We start from the raw sequence: 24,953 nt of genomic DNA on the forward strand, positions 1-24,953 counted from the left end.
CCTCCTTAAATGTATTCGACCCATGTCCTCCAAGCTCAGACCGTCACTCTTTCGTACCACCACAGCTTCTTCAGGTGATCTCAGACTCTCTCTTAGAGCTACTAGAGAAGTTCCCCCACTTACTCATTTAACAGATGAGGAAACTCATTATGCAGGGGGATTGAAAAGTTGCTCAAGATTAAGTAGTGGCCAAGTTCAGGCCAAGCAGCTCCACAATCCACATGAGAACTACGTACTGATAAAGAGCTTGCTAGATAAAGTGAGCTTTATAAGCAATGCCCCAAAGACACTGAACTGTCCCTTAAAAAAAATGTGGAAGATGAAAAACAATGCTAATAAGGATAGAAACTCTGCCCAGGACATTAGCTACGCACACCTGAAGACTGTTATTTAACATCCATCAGATGTGCCACTGTTTGGACAATAGTGATCACCATCAGCTAATATTTGTTGAATGCCAGACATTCTTTTCGACACTGCTAGAAGGGCAGTCAAGATTCTCGAAAGCTGATCAAGCTCTTACGGGCTTCTGTTGGTAACAACCACTCGCAATACTATTCTCCCCAGTGGTTTGGCAAGGCCAGCCAAGGCAACGTGGAGAGGAGGATGGTGCTGTGACGCAAGAGACCTAGAATCAGCATTGGGCATCTCTACCTCCACGGGCTTGTGTCTGGCCTGGGCTACCATGAAGAAGCAAAGGTACTCAGTGTTCCTTAATAAACAAAATTCTTGATCTGAGCAAATAAAAAGAGCTTGGGCGCCCCTCCTTCCTCTGAGCAGGCCATTTCCTCAAAGCAACTCTGTGGAACTGTGTATAACTAGGTACATTTTGAGAGGTCACCTTACCATTGCTTCCTTCAGTCCATTAATATGGAGAAAGCACCTCTCACCACACCATCAGCTTAAACTGCTGGATCCTGTCTAACAACCTACGCAGAGTTAATGGATGAAGTCCTTGGAGAGTTTTCAGGTGAAGGGGAAGCAGAAGGCTGCGAGGCAGGGAATGACAGAGGCGTTAAAGCTGGTTTTTCGTTTTGTTTTTACATTAATGCAGTCTAAAGGCAACTTTTAAGATATAGACCAAATTCTTTTTTTAATTAGCCAAGACTATTTTCTTTTCAACTGTCACCTTTCTAAGAAACCATCTTTAACCATTCCCCTACATAATTCTTACCACTTTGGCCCACTTCTTGGGAATTTCAGAAATGATTCAAAACCAGTACAGTAGGGAAAAAAATATTTATTTTCTAACGTCGTTACCTTGATAGGCAAAACAAAGCATTTTCTCAATTTCATTCAGAAATACATTTTAAAAAAATACATAGACCAATATGGCCTGCCCAAACATATATTTAACATGGTAAATATAAGGAATAAATTGTTTGAATATAAATATCTATAAAAATATAAGTACATCCAGATTTAATCCAACCTCTTCCATTAGCCGGTTATGTAAAGGAAAATAATTTTACTGCTTTAAAGCATAACCAATGTTTACTCTTCAATGTCTTTCATAACCAACCCTATACCATTGTGTTTCCAAAAATCAAGGTAAGGCAATCTCCTGATTTAATTATCTTTTTTTCTTATGGATCAGAGCTAGTAGACTACCATGAAAATGTTATATCTACTACTGACACATTAGACTAGACTTCTACGAGGCTAGGATTTAGTATGGGGGTGTTGGGAGAGGGAGCAGAAGGTGGGGGAAGAGTTTGAGGAGGCAATAATTAAAGGAAATACTTCTGCCAGAGTGCAATATAGGTAAGTGAGGTAGACTCATTCATGAAACACATCTTGATTTACAGTAGTAACAGTTTCTTTAAGTTTTGCATTTTATGAATTAAAAGAACAAAGTCTTTTTTTTTTTTTTTTTCTCGAGTGTTTGTCCTTCGAGTGTTTTCAATTTGTGCATTCCTCAGAAAATCTTTGCGTGGACTTTGGAGCTTCTCCCTGAAATGTGCCAGGCGCCTGAGTGAGACACAAACACTGCCTTGGGATCCTCTTCAGGAACCCCACCAGCAGGTGGAATCTCCTTGCCTCCCTCTGGAGGATGCCACCCTAATTGGCGGGTCACTGCGTCTCTCTGCTTTCTTTGAGTGGTCCATTGTCGCCCCCAACAAGGAGAGACGAAAGCAGTTACCACTGATGGAAGCAAATGAAGACGGGTTGGGGGACTCCTTAACCTTTCTTGGAATGTTTAGAACTAGGACGCTGATCCTTTGCCAGTCTGGAACATGAAATGGTCTAAGCAGGGAGGATGCTTTTGCTCTGATCCCAGCCAGGGTGGAGAGAGTGCAGAGTCAGGCACACAGCTCTCCGCGGAGGAGATGGCTTCAGACAGGCCCAGAGGATCTGGAATCAATGTGTTCGGTTGTGGGTCACTTTCTTCTCTCTGTAGAGCTCAGCTTTCAGCTTTGCAATACGAAAAGATGTTTTGATGCTGTTGCTGATGGCCTCCAACCTATTAAAACAAGACAAGAGAAAACAAATGTTATCTTAAAAAGAAAAATCATTTCTGGGCAAAAGACACACCTAAGATTAGAATCTAGCACAAACAAATCTAAGTCTAGTTCCTGAACTTTCACCACCAACTGCAACAGCATGCTACTCTTCGCTAACCTCAAGTGAAAATAAAGCCTGCCTCGTATGCCTAGAATGGAGGGGGATGGGCAAAGAGGAAGGGTGATATGGTCATATCTAAAGGGAATTGGGCATCAAATACAATTTTAAGGTAAACTAGAGATACTCTCTTTTCTTCTGTAGCTCCAGCCCAACCACCACCACCATGCGACTCTATGGAGAAACTAATACAGCATAGGTTTCAAATAGTCATTTATGTCTTCTTAATCACAAAAGGAATTAAAGGTGACTTAGTGGAAAAGAAATAAAAACAGAGGAGGTGTACAGGAAGGCCCAAAGCAAATATTCTATGATAATTAAAAAAAATTTTTTTTGCAGGTTTAATGTTTTCTCTTTGCAGGAGAAAGAAAGAGGGAAGAACTGTAATGTTGATTTCATAATTGATATAATAGGAACTAATAGAAAAAAATAATAATTTCCGAGTCAGTTCAGAAACTGTGGTTTACATAATCTTGTAATCTGGGGGAGCATTTGTGGCCTGAGATCATAAATATGAAAAGGGCACTGGCAAGTGTGAAGTCACAGACAGCTGAGGATGGCTCATGTATCAGCAGTAAACGGCTCAGAGGTGGTTCATGACTGCCAGGCCTGTGCTCAGAACACTTTGATCATGGAACTTCTTGCCCCTGGATTTCTAGGAAAAGTTTCCACTGACCATGATAGGGAAAGGTAGAACATGTGACAGATCTAAAAGGAGCTTTCCTCCCTCCAGCTTGTGAATTCCAAAACATCACTGTTGAGCTGCTCCTAGCAACCCTACGGTATTGCCTAATCCAGATCCTTCTCTGCCCCAGCTCACGACTGACTAGAAAAAGAGAGAGATTTTGGAATGACATTGGCTCTCCACCAAATGCATTTCCCTATTAAAAAAAAAATATAAATAAACCCAAAAAACAGCATGTTCTAACTCTCACCAACCCTACCTAATGACTTTATTTTCCCTGTGGCCATTCGAATAACTGCTACTTTTTGAAGAACTTGATTATACATGACACTTGGATTTGATAAAAAAAAAAAAAAACTCTCCCTGAAATGATTTTTAATTTCTCAGGGAAAGCAATAAATATATTGACTCAGAGAGGCACAGACTGGATATGACTAAACGACAAAGGTATCTCTAGATATAACTTGTTGGGAAAATCTACCTTTAGGCTGAGGGCTATATGCTAAAGATCACTAAAGTGTACAGTGGGCAACAGTCTGCATTCAAGGCCTTCAAGAAAATATTTGAGAGGGATTCCTTTTGCTCTTTTTTTTTTTTTAATAAATTTATTTATTTACTTTTTCCCCCAAAGTCCCAGTAGATAGTTGTATGTCATTGCTGCACATCCTTCTAGTTGCTGTATGTGGGACGTGACCTCAGCATGGCCCGAGAAGCGGTGCGTCGGTGCATGCCCAGGATCCGAACCCTGGCCGCCAGCAGCGGAGCGCGTGCACTTAACCACTAAGCCACGGGGCAGGCCCCCTTTTGCTCTTTTTAAGCTATAGAACATGAAGATCCCCTTTGTTATTTCCTTCTAAGCCCTTTTCCCATCAAGGTTAGAATAACCAGGGGATTAGACCATTAGCGTTGGTGATGGGGGCTGGCTGTTTGTGGAAGCCTCTTACCTTCTTATTTTTCTTCCTTCCACCAGCTGCTGATGAATACACTTCTCTCCAAGCGTGGAACAGTCTTTTCCTTTCTTCTGGTTATTCCAGCCTTTCTCCATAGTGTCTTGGTCCCTGTTAAAATACACACAGGGAAAAACATTTCAGCAACAGTACCTTCAGGTGTTCTCAATGTGTCTGTTAATCTCTCTTAAACAAGAAGGCAGCCTCATAACAGGAAGGAGGTCAGGAGGCTGTAAAACTGATCAAAAGCAAAGTGTTTCTATTCACCTGAGTTCTTTTCCTGCTTGGCAAAAATTCCAGCACTTCTTGTCTTTTTGGCTAGCACACTGGCATCTAGTCCTGTGGTCTGTGGCCTTTGTAGAAAATAAATCCTTTAAGGATCGCTTGGATCTAGAAGGGCTTCCAAGTCCATATGGAACAATGTGCCTATTATCAAAAGAGAGAAACAAAGATATTAGCATAATTATTAGTCTTCCAAATGATGCATTCCATGGGGCAAACTCATTCCATTGGGACACAAGGAGCTCACCACACGGCGCTTGGTAGTGAAACTTAGGAGATTCAACAGCTGGGATCACATGCCCACCAATGGCCCTGAGTGAGTGTACCCAACTGGGAGAAAACCGGTTTTTCTAACTCAATGAAATTCCATTTCAACTCTAACCAAGTTCAATTTCTTCTCAACACAAGCAGCATTGTTTTTTGTCTAAAGTTATAATGTCTCTCCTTTGGTATCTGTTTCATATTTTCTCCCTTTTCTAGAGTTCTATTTCGTTAACAGCTATTTGTGGGGGAGGAACCTCAAAGCAAAACCATGACTCACAAGATTTTGAAACTTATTTTCAATTCGAGTCATATATGATAATGTTAAATGTGCCCCTGAGGGGGCGAGGGAGACACACTACTGCGTGTACAGTTCACGCCCAGGTTTGCACATCTCTTGCAATTTGATGATATCATAAGACTGTGGAAGGCCTCACTGCTAGAAGGCTCTCCAGTAATCTCCAGTGTGTCCATTTTGATTCTCACCTAAGGAATCAAGTCCTGCCCTTGGAGGTATCACCTTACTAAGTATTAGGCTCCTTGTGGGTTTTGTTTAGTTTGATTTGATTTTGTTTGCATTTTGGTCATCCCTCGCCATAATGGGAGGGATGTTTTTGTTTACCACTGCTTCTGATGGGTGAACTAGTTTTCAGAGTGAAAGGGGGAAAACAGCTTTCTTCACTCTGGAGGCAGAAGAGAAATGTACAGACCATGTTTCTATTGCTGTCTTGAAATGGGCTTTCCTAAAGGGAAGGACGGAGGAGTCAGGACATCCAGGTTCTAGATCCAGCTCTGCCATAAACTCATTCCTGCACAAGTGACTTCAACATTTTGGGTCTTAGGTTTTTTATTTATTTATTTTTTTTTGTGAGGAGATCAGCCCTGTGCTAACATCCGCCAATCCTCCTCTTTTTTTGCTGAGGAAGACGGCCCTGGGCTAACATCTGTGCCCATCTTCCTCCACTTTATATGGGACGCCGCCACAGCATGGCCTGCCAAGCAGTGCGTCGGTGCGCGCCCGGGATCCGAACCAGCGTACCCCGGGCCGCCGCAGCGGAGCAAGCGCACTTAACTGCTTGCGCCACCGGGCCGGCCCCGGGTCTTAGGTTTTTTTAATAGGTAAAATGAAGGGATTGGATTATAACTCTTTATAAGCCCTTCTGCCTCTTCAGTCTCTGCCCTGCCATCAGGAGCACAGGTTGGGCTAACCCACATATGAACTCAGCAACTTCAGGCAGATCCCACTGAAAGAACATTCCCCACAAAGCCCCACACTTAAAGTTTCTCCTCAGAAATGTAGGGAGCTCCTGCCTGCGGTCAGCTCTTTTCATCTACCCTGTCATGAGTAGTCTGAGCCACAGGCCTCAGAAGACCCTCTCCTCTGTTGCTAAGATCCAAGCTGTGCTGTTCTTTTCAGGAACAGAGGGGCATTGGCCCTATTGAGGCACTTTCATGCCGTCAGAAATGCTACCTTCAGAATCCAAACCAGGAGCTCCTCCAAAAAGTGACTAGAGAAACTGGGCTCCAGTCTCTGGCGAAGCCAGAGCTAGGGAATGGCTAGGGTTACGATGCCCTCTAGAGACTCACTCGGGAGTGTTGACCCAGATGATGTCGAGATGGCAGAAGTAGACACACTCTTTATCCATCAAGGAGGAACAGGAGCAGCGCTTGGACCGGCGGGGCCTCCAGGGTGCACTGGGAGAGGCCTTCTCGCCTCCGCTATCCGCTTCTGTGCTGAGCTCTGCGCCCAAGACCGCTGGGGAGAGAAAGAGCAGGTCAGAGGGAGATGTCTCCTCAGAGGCCCCGAGGCGCGCTGGATCACAGTACTGATGCCAGACCTAGCAGAGCAGATAAAAGCACATGAAGCATACAGCCTGCCTTCAGCAAGAAACACAGGGAAAAACAGACTTTAATTTTTCCTCCTTCGCATGACTTCTCCTTTACCTCCATTGGCTTATCCACCATCAGAGAGATTATACAAGTGCAATGGAAACAAACACCTGAAAAGGGACTTAGCAGCCGCCTGGAAGCAGCCTTCAAGGAAATGCTTGGAAATGCTGCCTGCTAGAAATTTGGGTTGGCTTCTGCATGGAACTTAGTAGGACAGCACAACCTACAGTGGCCTAAAATTGGCTAACACTAAATAAATCACTACCTCTTCCTAGATTCAGAGCCACTTTTCCATGCAGGATGACCTTCCATTTAGGGGAGCACCCACCACTTCAGACCTAGTGTGGGGCAGGGGAGTCGCCCGGATGATATATACTCCTTGAAACAGGTGGAGGTCAAGAGCTTTGGGGAGATGATTGGAGAAAAAGAAGAGAAATCAGCTCCACAATAGTCATTTCAGGAGACCAACTCCACAGAAACCACTGACCTAGGGTGAGGCTGAGCAGCAGCTCGGGGGACCTAGTCAGGGTTCTGTGGATTTTGAATTCAGAGTCCCGGGAGCAGCACAGCACATGTGGGATTCGCTGCCTCCCCCGTCCCCACTGCACCATCGCCTCTTCTCCCTGACAAGTTAGCCATGCAGCTTATCTGCCCAATTTTGTACATTTCAAATGATCAGACACATTCCAGGATTTTCATTCCCTTGACATCCTTTCTCTTTAGTCAGGGTCAAGAAAAGACAAAAAAAGTGCATTGACCCTAAAAGAGGGAAAGGGGCAGATGCACACGTACTATCTAAATCCTCAAGCAGTCAAGATTTATCCCAGCTCCCCTCCCAGGACAGGTGAGTAAAACTGAAAATAGAGCTCACACTGTTTTGGGTGCCAAAAACCTGCCAAAAGAAACCTAAAGTCAATAATGACAAATTTTAAAGAAAACATTTGCTTCACCCTGAAACCGCCTGGGGGGTTACTCAGCAGACTGTTCTGCAGGTGATTTTACTGCTCATATATTGCTTGAATGACTTGAATAAAATTCCTTGGCTTCAAGCTGAAATGTTTAAATATTTTACACATTAACACAACATTAAAGCAGCATTTGAATAAGATATGAGTTTCTCTGTGTCCTATTACCCGTATGAACACATATATTGCACATATACATTTGGCTAAACTCTGTCTTGTCTTTTCTTGAGTTATATTTCTAAAAGCCAAAGAAATACACTACGCAACAATAGCAATGTTATCTTAATGCAAGAGGAGCAACTGTATTCAATAGAGGAATTTTTTTTTTCCACTAGAAAACTTAAGTAGCTTTGAGCAATAATTCCCAGACACTTGAAATCTGAGCTGCTGTAATAAAAAGAGGGAAAAACAGAAGCAAGAAAAGCATGAAGGTGCATAAGAAGACGTTAACGTTCAGCGATTTACAAGTCGACGTGCCTACCTGTTTCTGGAGCTCCTTGGAAAGCCACAAACAGCAGAGAGAAAATCATGGGGAAATAATCCATTCTGAAAAAGGGATCAAAATTCTCCCCTGCGAGCTAAACCCAAGGAAAACGAAGAAAAACAGCTTCAGCTCCTTCCAAGCGCTTCTGGTTATTCAGCTCTCAAAGCGATCCTTCAGCCTAAGTGCTCTCTAACGGGGAGAAAAATAAGTTTCTGCCGGGAGAGAAGGCAGCGGGAGCGGTCTGGAGACGCACGCGGCGGTGGCGCGCGGGGACAGCGGCGGAGACGCGAGGACCCTCTCGGCGCTCGCGCCAGCGCAGATGCAGAAGCGCGTCTGGCTCGGACAGCTCTCCGCCGCCTTTTTATATTGAACCCCCATAGAGTGGGGGTAAACAGCTCCAACTTTATTCCAGCCCCAGACAATGTTATTGTGTTATTAGTCACCAACAGGCAACGTGCAGCCGGAGATAAGGCCAGGCTCTAAAGGAAATCACTGCGAACTTCAGAGGCAGACGCCCGCCGTCTGACAATTCAGGGGCAGGGCTAAGAAAAAGAAAATACCCACTGGAGACCTTTGGTAAACCTGCCCGTGCGGCGCTTGAGTCGGCTTCCCCTTTGCAAGCTGCCAGCCCCAGAGTTCAAGAATCAGAAGAGGGACTCCAGAAAAGTCATACCATTGGTATGAAAAGTATGAGCTGCAGTTTAAATAGATTGTATTGTTGTGAGCGGGGAATTTTTTTAATTGTTGTTCACTTCATTTTCCTTTTATGTCTCTCCGATTTCTTTAGTGTTGATCAAACAGGGGAGCGCTCTCCCTCTTCACTCCCCCCGACTTGGGGTCAAAGTATTTTGGCAGATCAACGAGCACCCTTACTGCCCTTTCTCTTACTTTGAGCCCCCTCCCCCAAGTCTTTTTGGCTCAAGTTCTTTGCGTTCACAGTGGAAAAGATCGGTGAGGGAATGGCAAGGAAGGGAAGTTTAAACCAAAAAAAAAAATAGAGCCCTTTCAGGCACACACCCAATCCTTTCAATAGGACGATTAGAACCCCCCTAAGCTTTTTTCTGTGCCCACCCTTTTTCCCCTCGACCACGTTCAATAGCACCAATCTTAAGAAATAGCGAGAGAGGAACGCCAGGGGGTGGTGAAGAGCTACAGGGGCGGATGTTTTATGGAGACAAAAAGTAAAAGTCTTGGCTTCCGAATAACAGAATGAAACGCAACCTGAGGTGGGAGCTGAGGAAGGGCACGGAATGGCGCCTCACAAAAGAAAGGCGGATGCCCTTCAGAATATTCCATTTACTCCCTACACAGGGACACCTTTTCGGGGTCTGTTTTTCCTTTGGCGTCTTCATTCAGGGCGAAGGGGTGTTCTTGGGGAGGGTTAGGTAAATATGCACTGAGGGTGGCATTGGGAAGGGGGAAATGCCCGTGTTGAATAAAGGGATCAGATAATACCTCACGTTTAATAACGTGTTTACATTTTCAAAGCAATTACCTGTCTATTTAACCTTGAAATATCCCCTGAGGTACCCACAGGGCAGTTACTGCAGAGATGACAACATGCTGTAATGTATGAAACAAAACATAAATGGAACACGTTGGCTTTATCAATTAGCGTCACTTTTGAGGTGAGAACACTGAGGCAGCCAGAATTTCCGTGCTCCACTCAAGTTTTCACGGTGCACTGAGTAAGGCCTGTGGCATAAATTCAGAGCATCTTCCCTGCACAGGAAAGAGATGAGTCTGTAGCTAGCACCTAGAGACGCCATCAAATAGATGCTTCCTCTATTTCCTCATCTTATTTTACTCCAATCGCCCCCCCCCGCCCCCCAGGAGTGGGAGGGGGTGTTCAAATGTGGACCTATTTCCAATACTCAAGAGGATCCCACGGAAACGTTTTCTCCTCCTTCTTCCTGCTTACCCTTCACCTCTAGAATCTAAAGGACAGATTTTATCCCAACACCGCCACTGTGGACGTGGGCACTCTTGGGCCTCCTGGACCTCCCTGGAAGTCACAGTTGGGGAGATGGTACTGTCAGTACTGTTGGTTAGTGACAGTAGCAGTGTCAGAACCATAATGAGATCTGTCCCCTAAAAGAGCCACTGTAGCAAGAGGTGGAGTTGGGGGTGAGGCAGGAGCCCTCTCCCCGACACCCATACCCAGAGAGGCCTCGACGCATCCCCAGGGGCTTTTGTCTGGGCCCTCTGCCTCCTCTGTATGCAGACCTCAGCCCAGCCCTGGGCGCTGAGGAGGGCACAGCTCCCCGTAAGACTGGGCACCAAGCAGGAAGCCAGCTTTGCCCACCTCAGCTCTGGCCAGCGTGTCCCACCTCCTCCCCCCAGCAGACCACAGGGACAGCAGAGGAGAGCTGATGTCACAGTCACAGGATCCATCTTCCCCCAGCGAGGGAAAAGTGTCCTAGGAAATGCATCTCGGCAGAGATTCCCCCTACCCTTTTTTTTAACCTCTTGGCAACTTTGACCAGACACTGGCCACAGTCAAGACCAACGTGTCTTGAGCTCCTCCCGGAAATGACCGCCACCCCCACCTTCCCTAGTCTCTCCAGGTCCAGCAGGGAAGCCCGTCTTTCCACCACCACCCCCACCGTGGTGAGGCTTTCCCTGCAGGTGCCCACAGCACCCAACCGTCAGGTGGGGAAGTAAAGCAAAATGAAACTGCTCACACACCTTCCCACAGTTCTCCCTCTTCTCTCCTGTCTGTGTCATCCTGTGAATGCATTTGAATTATAAATACAAAAGGTGGGCAGCCGCGATCCACCCCCCATCACCCCCACCCTTCACCCCAGGCCTTCTGTTAAAATAAATGCACAGGATTTCAGACCTGGGAGGGTCCCGTGGTTCCAAGTACCATGTTGCCCTTATCTCTCTGAATCTTGAGTTTCCCACATGCCCACTCGCATGTGTGTGCGTGTGTACATGTGTGTGTTTCTATTTCTCTTTCTTTGTATGTCTTGGGGAAGTGGTGGTATCTGCCTTCTCCCTCCATCTCTCCATTTCCACCTCTGGCAGCAGCCCCTTTGCCTCCTGAGGGAGGAAAGGGAAGCCCCTTTCAAGCCCAGAGAAGGCAGCCGTGGCACTGCCAGGCAGCTGCCCAGCAAGAAATTTTCCCAAGAAACAAGAGGAGGAGGGAGAGAGAACCCCAACAAACCAGTTTTACAGGCTGGATGCTCCCACCTCTCCTCCATTTGCAGCATAGCTAGAGAGGGAGGTAGGACAGATGAGATTAAAAGAGCTGGAAAAAGAAATCAAGGTGGAGATTCCACCTCCCTCCACAGCCTCCCACCCCACCCCTCCAAGATCTAGCAAGGGGAAGACTCTTGCAGCCACAGTCCTCCTCAGAGAGGAAAGGGAAGGGAAGGAGAAGACATAAGAAGAGGGCTTTTTTCCCCAACAGAACAGTTTGTTGTTGCTGTTCTTGCTTTTGAGGTTACACTTGGACACTGGAAACTATTTGATAAAGCTATTCTTTATGTATTTCTTTCTGTATCTCTTGCTGTGTATTAATAGATATCTATAAATAAAACAGCCTGAGCCCCAAATACAGATACTACACAGTAGCAAAGTGCACTGTTTTTAGCTCTCTTCAGTGTTGCTCTTTCTCAACTTCTGCGTAATAAAATTTTCAACTTGGCCAAGCCAATAAACCTGCCGGGAGATGCTGCATTTAGCTCAGCAGAAAGAATGGCCGTTAGGTTGCTTGAGGACAGTAGAATGGGGAACTACTTTATTGTGGGTGCAGTGGGGCTCTCCAGGCCCCTAGACCTGGTTCAGTCGTACAGTGTTGACTGTTTCATGTTTCCACTTTGCACAGCGCTGTTGTGAAAGATCGTGCACTACAGATATTGCTCCATGCCACGTTACCTTCCTCCAGGAGTCATGAACAAACACAGCTTCTCCCTACCATCTAGACTGCAATGGTTGATTTAGCACAGGAATTAGGGTGATGCTCAGGATAGATTCATCCCATGCATTTTAAAAACATATAACGTATGCAACTCTGCTTCCTTGGCACTTTCCACCGTAAGGCAATAACAGGTAGCAAGTGTTTAGTTTAAAAGAATATGTCCAATTCTTTAACCTAGCATATCCCAAACCTCAGTCATTCATACACCTCTTTCACGAATCTTGCCATCTTTGTGTGTCACCTGTACATTTTTACTGAATATTTTCCATTCAACTGACACTTCTTTTGCTTGAATAATTTTAAGGAAACTTACGATCACTATTATCCCAAGCAATAATATACATAAAATCATGGTTTGTGTGGTTAAATAATATACATAATTTACATGGTTAAATATTGTACATGAAGTCATAGTTTAATACATGTTAAAATAAATATAATTATTGTGTGTTCATTAAGTAATTAGAAATAAAAAATGTTCAGCCATGTACCAGCACCTTCTACACCAACCCCAGCATGCTTACCCCTCTTGGGAAACACCGTTCCTTCTACTGTGATCTCTTATACCTCATGTTAAGAATTAAGCCCTGGTCGCAAGCGGTTAAGTGCGCGCGCTCCGCTGCGGCGGCCCGGGGTTCGCTGGTTCGGATCCCGGGCGTGCACCAACGCACTGCTTGGCAAGCCATGCTGTGGCGGCGTCCCATATAAAGTGGAGGAAGATGGGCACAGATGTTAGCCCAGGGCCGTCTTCCTCAGCAAAAAAAGAGGAGGATTGGCGGATGTTAGCTCAGGGCTGATCTCCTCACAAAAAAAAAAAAAAAAAAGAATTAAGCCCTGGTTTAATTCTGCTCTCCGACCTCTACTTTCCAAGATAATCTCCAAGTATTCCATATCAAAATTCTCATATGGATGCATCTCAAAGAAACAGAAGTTCAGGCATCCAGAATCTAGAAAAGCAAAGAGTTTATATCCAAAAAAAGTTCCTAGTTGGTACTTCCCCTTGGCTTATTGCTTCAATATTTTGTTAGTTGTCCTTTATCTTATTTTGACCCTCTATCCCAAATTTAAATATTCTGAGTGTTTTCACTCATACACACACACACATACACACAACACATACATATGAACCTATAGATTGGAATGGGAGGGTAATTGTAATATTTCACACATCAGAGACTGGAAAAATGTGACAGCCAGTGGCAACCTCCTCATCTTTTTTCTTTAATTTTAATTCTATGTTATGCATGACATGTGGAACTAAAGGGATTCTGATGCACGGGTTAAAAAAGAAGACCACTTGAGGGTGAGTGAAGTAGAGTCAAGTCATTTCATTAAACCTAATTTATGTAATCATTCCAGACAAGCTTTCTTTCCACGTGTTTGAATGGGATGGTAAAAGGAATTAATTCTGGAGGGCAGGTGCCATGTAAATATGATGGCTGCCCTCATGTTTTCTCAAGCAAAGTGCATGTGTGACATTCAATAGGCTGACTCTGGTTAAATCCACTGCTCTCAGAACCTTTTTCACGACTCTATTTCATCTCTGATTGTGCATTTCTTTTTTGTTTTGTAAGAGTTTCTTGTAGAATGGTGGTTACCGGGAGTTGGGTGCGGTGGTGAGGGAAATGGGGTAATGCTGGTCAAAGGGAACAAACTCCCAGTTAGAAGATGAGTAAGTTCTGGGGATCTAACACACAGCATTGTGAATATAGTAAACAATACTTCATTATACACTTGAAAGTTGCTAAGAGAAGAGATCTTAAATATTCTCACCACAAAAAAGAAATGGTAATTATGTGATGTAATGGAGGTGTTAGCTAACGCCACATTGGTAATCATTTTGCAATATATAAGTGTATAAAATCAATACATCGTATACCTTAAACTTACACAATGTTGTATGTCAGTTATATCTCATTAAACTAGGGGGGAAAAAGTTTCTTTTGCACCTCATATGTAACAGCAAAAAATAAGCCAGAAGTCTTAGCTCTTTCTTAACTTTTGTGTAAAAGGCCTTTGGTGTCCTGCTGAAATTTAGAAACCTATCCTAGGAAAGTAGCAAGAAAATGATTCATTTGAAATTCATTTTCATATTAGAAATCTGAAATCGGAAAGCTTCTCTTATTTGATTTCTCTAATTTCATGTGCATATACGTTTATCGAGCCCCCCTTGGGTGTCAAAAGTAATTCTAGGTACTTTATCTGTTCCACTGTAAAGGTAAGATGGACTTCATCGTCACAAGTCAATGGATTGACATGAGATTAATAAAAGTCCCAGGGGGTGGAGTAAGGACAATCATTGAGGTGGGGAAAGCTGAGGTACCTACAAGGAAGCAAGGGCTATGATGACACTAGTTACTCAGTGATTCAAGAAATAACCACAGAATGAAAGAGGCTGAATGGAGGTTTTAAAGGATAGTAAGAAAGATCTTTAAAGGTGAGAGGAATTAGAAGGTGTGACAAAGGACAGGAAACAGCTAAGACGGGCAGGGAATTTTAATGAGATGGTTGGTTATTGGATTTGCAGTTTCAGTGAGACCAGATGGCCGATGATGATGAGAGAAAGGTTGTATAGGTGATATATGTGGTTAATATTTCCAATATCACTGTAATGTGCCTATAGTTTTCACACTGTGATTTCTGAAGTCCTAAGGATGAACCGAACGTGGGCCACTAAAAGGTAAAGCCACAGGAACCATGAAGAACTCCTTCCTGGGACATAAGCATAAATGACTGACAGTTCATTGTCCGGACTATGTCTCCATTAGAAGGTCTGGATCTTATTTGTATTAGAAAATATTAAATGAGTTAACATTATTCCCACATTTTGCAAGTCTCCTTTTTGGACTCAGCCATTGCAGGGGAAAAAAATGTTTACTATAGAATTCTAGAAAAGTTCTCTGACTTCCTACATTTCTTCTTGTCTCTCTTCCTTCCATGAGAAAAGATTTAATACAAGGATTATTTTTATTATTCCTACCTGCTGCCCACCTACAAGGAATTCAAACCTCCCTCTCTAAACTATAATTTTGATAAAAGTAAATTTCTCTTCAAATAGTAATTTTTTCTCAAATATGAGTATGCAGTGAAAAAGGAAAAAATATTTATTACTGGCTGTCACCATAGGAAAAAAAAATGAAGAAAAGTGGGTTACTTTTTTAAAGGGGCATGTGGATCTATTTAAAAATGCAAATTTAATTTCACAAGGTCCAGAATATATTTAATGCTAAGGGTTTTGTTTGATTTGGCATTTACACTTTTTTCCATTTGTTCTTTTGATGGGAAAAAAAAAAACTTTTGGAGTGGTTACAAGAATAATTTTCTTGGAAATTGATGTCTAAATTTTTTTTTTCTGTGAAGCTTAAAAACTCCTGCATAATTTTTTATTAATATTATTTAACATTTATTGATTACTGGCTTTTGTAAGTGCATTTTTTATTAAGGACAGTGAGGTACATCAAAAGGCGTTGAAGTACGTTTCTTTTTCACATATGACTCACAAGAGCAAAAAATGCAGAGTGATGACATTGTGTTTGTTAACACTTTATTACGTTGATTTATTTTAAGAGAAAAATGAGGAAAAGAAAAATAGAAGAAAATGAGGGAATATGAGAGGTATCTGCTTATGGCTGAATTTCAGGCATAATTCCATTGCAGGGAAAGCAGCATTGAAGACTCACTTCAAAAGGAGGAGGAGGAGGAGGCGGGGGAGGAGGGAGAGGAGAAAGCATGGGGCATGGAGCTATGGCCCAATTCTCAGCCCTCCTCCTTCCTGGGATGTGAGGAAAGCAGGGAAGCGTGAGTTTGAGAATCTTGAAATTGATAATGTTCATGTAAAGTGCATTATCTTGCTACAAGGTGGAAAAGATCTTGTGAACTGCAAAGTAGCTTGTTTAAAGACTTTTTTCCCAAAGTTGTTTCAAGACTAGTCAGGGAGGGCTAACATTTTCTAGATAAAGCATTTTACAGCATTGTTTCTTTCTGGCTGTTCTTTCTCCCCCAACATCCATTCTATTTTTGTACATTATCTGGAAGAAACTATCTTTTTGGACTATTGACCAGGTCTCTGCACCAGCAGCCTCCTTTTTACCAATTCTCTCCTATACCCCTCCCCCTTCCAAGGAGCGTTTTGCCACTTTATGGTGACTTGGAACTGACAAAATAGGACAAAGAGCATAGGTTCCCAACATGCAGAGATTTCCAACCAGCACCCACCTCCCCTCTTTGATTGGTTAACATCTTCTACATATGTAAATGGAGATGTGGATTGTTTTTTTCCTGTTCTCAAAGGAAGACTGGAAAACCAGGACATTTTAATCCTAATCATGCTTTTTAGTTTCTTTTAATCAAATCTATACTTACTTTATTCCTTTCACTTAAAGATGATATGATATTGGTTCAAAACCCTGGATATATAACGTAAGAAATGATAAATAAGTACTAAATACCCAGTAATTTTTCAAGGGCTTTGTTCCCTTCCAGGGAACAGGGAGTCTGAAAAGAGCGACCACCTGTGGAACAGCCACCACCTGATAACTGAGGAGCAGGAACCAAAGGAACATATTGGAAAATAGAGCTTAACTCAGGAGAGTGACCCAATCTATAACAACCAGAATGCCAAATTCCAAGAACACCCAATTCTTAGGAAAGTGAAACTTCTAATAATGACAAGGGCCAAATATAAGTTATACAACTCAGCAGGAACTCGTGTCAACTGATCAAACAGCCCCTCACGCAGACAGACAAGGTGCTTGCTCTCTCCCTGTCTGCCTTTTCCCGTTACAAAGTAAGAGCATATCGTCTACTATTTATCTCAAAATGTCCAAATGAGAGTGTTGAGTTGAGGCTGTATCCCAAAGGATGGAGACAATCATAGTCCCTGGGAGAGTGTAATTAGTGAAGTATACAGAGATCCATGTGTGCCTGTTTTTAAGTCAAAGATCCAGAAACAAAGGAAAGAGCAAGACATCACCAAGTGCAGAATGTAAAAGAAGTGGAAAGAAGGACTCAGGGAGAACAGTTTTATATAAGCTCTGTTACGGGATGTTGACTGCGGGAAAACACTTAATATTCAGATCGTAAGTAATGACAGAGATTCTCAAATAGAAAGGCAAAAACTGAAACACGAGGGACTGTGTGCACAGCAATCCGAAAGAGGAAGGATTAGGCAATCAGAAAGAAAACATGGTTTCGAGACTGAGCACATGAGATCTTCCTAATTTTAGTTGAAAATGTAGGAGGTGAGCTATGAAGTGGGCATAGGGGAGAAAATGTAGTTTGTAAATATCTAAAAAAGAAAAAAAAACTACCTGAGGAAAAAGTCCCATCAACACTAGAAAAGCAGACTTGCTGCTCATCTTCATTGAGAACGTAGGTTTTAAAGATCCTTTTATTGTTCTGGTTAAGTATTTTTGCAAGCTTCAGCTCACTCTAAAATCTAGCTTTTCTTTCCTCTTATTTTGTTGCAGAATTGTTTTTTCACAGATAGATTAAAGCCATCTTTACATCTGTACTTGGTTACATTCCCCTCCTTACATTTTTATGTGGATTTTTTACAAGCAATTCTAATAAAGACTTCTTGCTGTTTCAGTATACAGATTTCCGTCTATCTTTTGCCTTCATCAAAATCATTTTTGATTGGATTACTTATAGTTATACTTATTTGAGTCATATTTTTAGCTTCCCATTCTTCTTGAACAGTTTCCCTTTTAGCAATCTCTGGAAGCCTAATTTTTACTGTAAGTTTTGTAATCTACTTTCCAGGAATCTCTGGTATCTCTCTGACTTCATTCTAGATTTTCCTTCTTTCAGTGTTGAGAGGAATAATAGGTCATAGTTTCATTTAAGGTTCTTATCATTTTTCCTTTCACCAGTCAGGTTTTTCTCTTTAGTTCAAATTTTCCTAATGGCATTTTTCTGAGAAATGACTGTGCAAGAAAACACATTGCAGAGCATGAGCATGTAAAGTGGTAGATAAGAGAGAGGAACTCTGGTCTCAGATACCCTGACTTAGCAAAATTCATCCTAAACCAGCCTCACCCTCATCTCTCTCTGACTCCTGACCCCATCCTTCCAGTTCCTCATTTGCGTCAGTGTTCACTTTAGCTCCCATCTTGGTTTATAGGCTCCTTTATCCTCCATCTCAACCCTTCATCTTCTAGCTCTTCGCTGCCTTGCAGGCCCAGCTCCCCACCCTCAGACTGGTTCCCTAACATTACCCTTCTCTAGGTACTTTCAGGAGCAGACAAATCTCATGCCCGTCCCATCTCCTCTTCTAGGGGCCAAGTTTGAAGGATGTACCTCCCCTCCTTGCCTCTGGTACCTCTGCTAGTGTGTTGTAGTGAAAACAGCACTGAGCTTGAATTGCAAATAGAATTTGCACCGCTGAGTAAAAGAAGACACAATTCCTGTCTCTTTAGATCTTGGAGGTCATGGGCGAGACAGCCAAACAAGTAAACAGAAAAATGAACAAAAATTGGCATGTTCTGCTAAGGACTATACAAGCAGGGACTATGATGGTTTTATGACTACCAAATTGGGAATTTAGCAGCAAGCACTGCCAGAGAAAGTGGGAAAAAATTAAAACATAAAAATTCAGGTGGAGAGACAGTATTCTTTCAAAAAATGAGCCAAGCACTAAACTTTATAAAGGACTCAGGGATTCAAGCTGGCTTTTGCAAGAGATTTTTAAATGTAGAATTTAAAGGAAAAGAAAATACATGGTACATGTGATGTATGTAAAAAGATATGTGTGACTGTGACTAGTTTAAGAAGGGGGAGTGGCCAGGTGTCAGGGATTAAAGACCTTCGAGGACCCCCAGGAGCTGCTCAGCAATGCTGTTGTAAACAAGAAGACTAATGGGATTACGGCACCTTCTAGAGATGACACAATCAAGAAAAGGAAAGGAAATAGCCAGCTAGCCAGTGATCTAAGAAAAGCAGAGATCTCGGAGAATTGATGTTTGCTGAATTTTAATCCAGAAAAATTATTCAATGAGGTTACCTTAGCAATTATGGTAAATAATAAGGGTTGCCAACAAACCTTGTGAGCTGTGAGCCATCAAAGTTAACTATACCCCCAATGAATATTTGGGGGATCACTGGATTATTGGGGTCTTCTGCTTCTCCTCCTAGATACTTTCTAGCTAGTTCTTAGTGGAGAAAAAATGTTACTGCCCAAAAGGGGTTCATCTGCCCACCACAAGACATGTCAATAGTGAAGAGGCAAGGTGGTAAGAGAGAAAGGAGTTTTTATTACAGCTTGCTAGCAAGAGAGAAGATGGCTGACTCATGTCCAAAAGAACCATCTTACAGAACTATGATTACAGGCCAGTTATATAGGGGGCTGGTCTCTGAATGGCAGAGGCATCTGGTGTCTGGGTGGGGGCATCCATCTGATCTCTGGGTGGAGGCAGACATCTGGTCTTAGTTTCTGATAGTCTTTTGTTTTACTTGATATGCATCAGAGACCGGAGCAACGCCCTATACCCTGATCTTTCAGTTGTCATTGATGATGGCTATCAGCATAGACTTTCTGCCCAGGGGTTATCACATTCCTAAGGAACTCGAAAGAACAAAGTTATCGACTTACTAAAGCTGGGAGGGGCCGTAAAATCCACAGAGCATGTCTGGGCTAGTTAATCAGAGATCATTCAAAGTTACAATATAGTTTCTTTTCTATAATATGGCTTCCCTTATGTCAACCTTCATTCACCAACATTCAGCTGGTATCAAAAAGAGGAGATATAATTTAAATCACTTAATTTTCTAACTCATTAAGTGTTCCAGTAAAAGATTTCATACAGAGGAAATTAACTAGCAACTATAATTATAATGAGGGGATATTTTAAATTTTAATTCATAACCAAGTCCCAGTCCCTCATTCCTCATCATTCCAGATAATCCAGAGTCCAAACATAAAAATAAAAGTGATGTGTCTGCCAAATGCTGCCTTAATCACAAAGGGGCCATGGAACAGTGGGAAGAGACAACATCTAGAACTGCAACAAATCTCAGCTCTGCCACTTCCCAGATTCCACTCCCTCATCTGGAAAAAGCATGTCACAATCCCAATCTGAAGGCCCTTCTCGTCTATCACGCCATTGTCTTCTGAGGTCTTCAACCTTTTGGGCTGATCCAACTCCATCTCTCTCACAGGCGTCTCTTCCTCTGCCAACTCCAGAAATATTGGAATTTCCCAAGATTCTGCCCTTGGCCCTTTCCTTTTCTCGTCCAACAGATGCTTTCCGGGTATTTCTATCTATTTTATTGTCTTCAAGACCTCTCCCAAATTTGTTTCTTACTAATTATGTAACCTTGGGCAAGCTACTTATCATTTTCCTGTTTCCATTTCCTCATGTGTAAAATTCAAAAAGAGTAATACTTACGTCATTGTACTGTTGTAAGTACCGAATGAGTTCATATATGTAAAGCATGTATAGTACCTGGCATATAGTTAGTGCTCAATAAATGTTAGCTATGGTTTTATCACCATCCTCCTAGTTGCCCAAGCCAGAAACTTATAAGTCGCCCTTGACACCTGTTTCTGTTCCACTTCTCCTTCCCAATTGTATCAATTCTCTCCTCGTAGCATTTCCACCCATTGGATTGTTCAACAAGTGCGTGACTGGTCTCCTGCCTCCAATCTCACTTTCTCCATAATCCTTTCGCCATATTGCAAGACAACTTAAATAAGTTTATTTTATAACTTACTAGGAGTTCCAATAAAAAGTTTCATGGGGAGAAAATTAGACTAACAACCAGCACAATAATCAGATCATATGAATTTCTATTTATAGCAAGGTCCCTGTCCCTCATTTCTTATCATTCCAGAAAATCAAAAGTCCAAAAAAACCCCAAAATAATCATATACCTTTATTCAAAACACTGAGATTTATTTTCACAAAATGAAAATCTAATTCTATTTTTCCCCACTTGAAATCCTTCACTGATTTCCCAGTCATCACAACGAATCTAAACTCTTTAAAATAGCCTTGCCTCCCAGCCACACCTATTTGAGCAGTGTCCTTGAACCTGTCAAGCCCTCTCTTGCCTCTAGCAGCTTCCTTGTGTTTTTCCTTCTGCCTGCATTGAAGCTGTCTCTACACTCCTGCACCAGTATTTCAAGACCCAAGGTGGAAGTCTTCCTAACCCCCACCTCCCCACCCCCCCACATACACATTTACCAAGCCTGGTCTGGCTGCCTGCACTCAGGTCGTCACCCTTTGGCTAAGATTAAGTGTAGATGCCCCTCCCAAGTGCTCCTGCATAATAACTCGGTGTAGACTTCTTGCATAACACTCATTACTCCCAATTATAATCACCAGTTGTTATCCTGCCTCACCTTCTAGACTGTAAATTCCTTGGCATAAAGGAATGTACTTTGTTCATCTTTATTTCCCAACTTTTGCACAGTAACTTACTTTTAAGAGGTACTCAATAAAACATATTTTTAAATACAAATTGAATTCATAATAAACATAAAGTTCCCAGCACAATGCCTGCACTAACAGTCACTTAATTCCGTTTTCTTTCCCTTACTAGAAAATGTCAGCTAGATAAAAATTCGCATTCCTAGAAATTGTTCTGAAACTATCAACATCTTTGTGTAAATAACAAAACTCTTTGTGTGCTAGGATTCCTCTTTTTCACCTGTGTACATATACACACAGGCATGCGTGTGTGCACACATACGCACACACCCACCCAAAACACGCAAGACAAACACCTCTCACTCCAAGTCTTCACTTTGCTCTCTAACCAGCTAATTAAGAAGGGAGATTTGGATTCAAGGCCTCTGCCTTTTAAATGTCTCCTATAACTTTTCCAAAAATAGCACTTGTTTAGCCTACCTGAAAGTGTTTGTCCTGGATCCTGTTATGAAGAAGTTGGGAAATTTTATATTTATATGATGAGTTATCATCTTCATGGTCAAGCCCAGAGGTTGGGGGGAAAGTTAATTTTGGTTACAGTAGAGAGGAAAAATACCCACTGCGGATCTGCTGTGTCAAGTGAAGAATGTCTATTTTAATCAGGATTTTATAACAAAAGAAATATACGTAACCAAGCCAAGTCTCTCTCTGCAAGAATTCATGCCAAGACTCCTTCCCATCCCTCTCCTGCCTCCTGAGTGAGAAGCGGCTTTGGGGCCAAAAATGACTCATCGGGACAGTACTTTCTGTTTGTCCATGTGACTTGTAAGGAAGCATGGGTGCCAGGGAAGGATCAGGGATGCCAGCAGCAAGCAGCCAAGTGAGGGGTCCTGCAACCTAATGGCCGATGTATGAGCAAGATCCCTTTAGGGGACCCCGTGGGTACCACTGGAGGTGCTCTTGGGATAGAAGTTTTTGAGGTTACATGGTGTCCTGGTATATCACTAAACATTTAGATCTGGAAGGAAATTGACTAGTAACTTATTTAGTTCACATCATGGGTCTTTGGGGATATATACCAGCAGAAAGAAGAAAAACTTTCACAAATTTTGTAGCAGTCAGGAGCCAGTCCTCCCACCAGAGAACCAGAATTATTCCCTAAACCCAAGGTAAACAGAAGCATTATTGAGAGTGAAGTCAGAAGGCCTGGGTGGACCCCCAGATCCGACACTTCCTAGCTATTCGTCTTGGACAGTTAGCCTCTCTGAGCCTCAGTTTCCACATGGGCCAGTGGCGTACCTGACTAGCTATGATGAAAGACAAATGAGACAAAGATTTTAAAGTATCCAACACAGTGTCTGGCCAGAATTAGGTGTGTAAATGACTTTAGTGCATCCTGGAAATATTTATGTAGAGTCTACTATGGACCAAGCAGTGTTCTAGATGCTGGCAATAGAGTCGTGAACAACACAGTCCCCGATCTAGTGTTCTTAAATTCTAACTGGGGGAGAAACACAAGATATAAGAATTTGGGCTCAAATACCATGAATATTTTGAAAATAAATTGCCACTTTTTCCATCAGAAAGCTATCTTCTTTTACTGGGGACAGTCTATGATTTATTAAACGTGCCTGATGTATTTTGATTACATCACAGAGCTCTGTACTAATATGCAACCAGTTTACTCTTGTACTCAGTCACTCTCCATTGCACTCTCTGCCAAGAAGTCAGAGCCTTTTATTAAAAAGTTCTTAAGGGGTCGGCCCGGTGGCGCAAGCGGTTAAGTGCGCACGCTCCGCTGCGGCGGCCCGGGGTTCGCTGGTTCGGATCCCGGGCGCGCACCGACGCACTGCTTGGTAAGCCATGCTGTGGTGGCGTCCCATATAAAGTGGAGGAAGATGGGCACCGATGTTAGCCCAGGGCCGTCTTCCTCAGCAAAAAAAAAAAGAGGAGGATTGGCGGATGTTAGCTCAGGGCTGATCTCCTCACAAAAAAAAAAAAAAAAAAAAAGTTCTTAAGTTGCTCATTGCCTCACAGTCCTTCAAATTTTAGTACTTATCTATATCCAAATGAAATCCATTAGAATTAGTTGGATCTCAAAACTCCAATTTAGGTGGCTTAAAGCATCTTATGGGTTGTAGTGTACATATTTACAATTGTCAAAAGACAATCATTTGATCACAATGAAAATGCACCAAATACCTGCTTCAAAGAGCAGAGCGTTTTTTTTATAACAGTGAAAACCAAGTGAAGGTAACAGATAAAATTTCATCCAGGAGATGTGCGAGCCAAGTACAACACACACTTAAGAAAACACTCTGCTCTTTAGTACTTAGTGCCCCACCCCCCACTCGCAGTGGCATTTCTTAACAGAGACTGCTCTTTTATTGTATGACCAGTCACACTTCCCATTAAAGTTGACGGCTCTTTTTTGTTCCATTTTCCACATTAGAAGACTTTCTTCATAGGTCCAATTCTCCAGTATCCTTGACAGAAAGGGCACAACTGAAATTCAAGAACCTCACTTGAACAACAAGTACAACTGAAATCTTTCCTATAGTCTGTTGAATTGGGGTGCTAACCCAGGCCCCTGAAATTTCCAGATCCCTGAGCTATTGTTTGAAGCAGAAACATAAACTTTAAAACATATAGTCCTGCCTACAATTCTAGTTGCATCTTTCATCAGTGTTTAAAGACATCCCTCTAAAAAAAAGAATAGATTACTAAATTTGGTGTTGTCCTAAGTTATCTTTATTGTAATAGTCCTCAAAAATATGCAAATCATCCAGATGATATATATGCATATATTAATTTAAATTATTAAAATGAAGACATTTTTAAGTTCTGAGAGAGACACTGCGGATCTCTTCCCTTGCCCTCCCTCTTCACCACTGAGAAAAGACCAAGATTCAGAAATATTGTTTCATATTCCAGCCATAGTAACCTACGTATAGTGGTATGAATGAGTCGTGCTCTCCTGTCTCACAAACTTTTCAAACGCCTGAAATGCACTTCCACCTCTCTCTTTGTTTGCCTAACTCCCACTTTCTCTTCCGACTTGTCTTGGACATCACCTTTTCTGGGGAGACCGCCTCTGACCCGCTCCATTCCCTCCAGCGGTAAGCAAGGTGTCTCTCCTCTATGCTCCCAATGCACAACTTGTGTTCCCATCTTAGCGCTTACAACACTGTAGTCTATTCACAATTTATTTGTCAGTGTTCATCAATGGACTGGAAGATCCTTGGGAGGTTGAGCAGTGTTTTCCATGCCTGGATCCCCATTAAATAAATGAGAGCAGTTCAAGGGCATAGTAATAACTGGACTATCACCACCCCCATTGCATGGTTCCCTACTGCTCCCTTCTATGCTCTTTCCCCATCTCCTAAAACTCTCTTTGACCACCCTTGAAGCTCAATTTAGAGTGTATGGGGTATCTTCTCCACTTCTTTTTCCTTTCAATGCTATCTTTGACACGCATTCCACAAAGACTATGACTCAATATTTATTAGCTCTTTTTTCTT

General features: G+C 42.5%; 1 protein-coding gene across 1 annotated transcript; it reads right to left on the bottom strand.

Moving 5' to 3' along the window:
* Window positions 1-937: 937 nt before the first annotated feature.
* EDN1 (endothelin 1) lies at window positions 938-8,703 on the bottom strand. The gene is made up of 5 exons (XM_058555255.1): window positions 8,134-8,703; window positions 6,385-6,553; window positions 4,522-4,680; window positions 4,252-4,365; window positions 938-2,464 (listed from the first exon to the last, which is right to left on the bottom strand). The coding sequence occupies exons 1-5, from the start codon at window positions 8,195-8,197 to the stop codon at window positions 2,362-2,364; spliced, it is 609 nt and encodes a 202-aa protein (XP_058411238.1). The 5' UTR covers window positions 8,198-8,703; the 3' UTR covers window positions 938-2,361.
* Window positions 8,704-24,953: the final 16,250 nt, after the last annotated feature.

This window comes from Diceros bicornis, chromosome 14, assembly GCF_020826845.1.
Source record: "Diceros bicornis minor isolate mBicDic1 chromosome 14, mDicBic1.mat.cur, whole genome shotgun sequence".
Classification (NCBI taxonomy): Eukaryota; Metazoa; Chordata; class Mammalia; order Perissodactyla; family Rhinocerotidae; genus Diceros; species Diceros bicornis.

Coding starts and splice junctions, on each gene's coding strand:
- EDN1 (XM_058555255.1), bottom strand. CDS start 8,197: ATGGATTATTTCCCCATGATTTTCTCTCTGCTGTTTGTGGCTTTCCAA. Junction 4,681..6,384: donor ATCTGGGTCAACACTCCCGA/GTGAGTCTCTAG, acceptor TTTTGATAATAG/GCACATTGTTCCATATGGAC. Junction 2,465..4,251: donor GAAGGAAGAAAAATAAGAAG/GTAAGAGGCTTC, acceptor TTGTTTTAATAG/GTTGGAGGCCATCAGCAACA.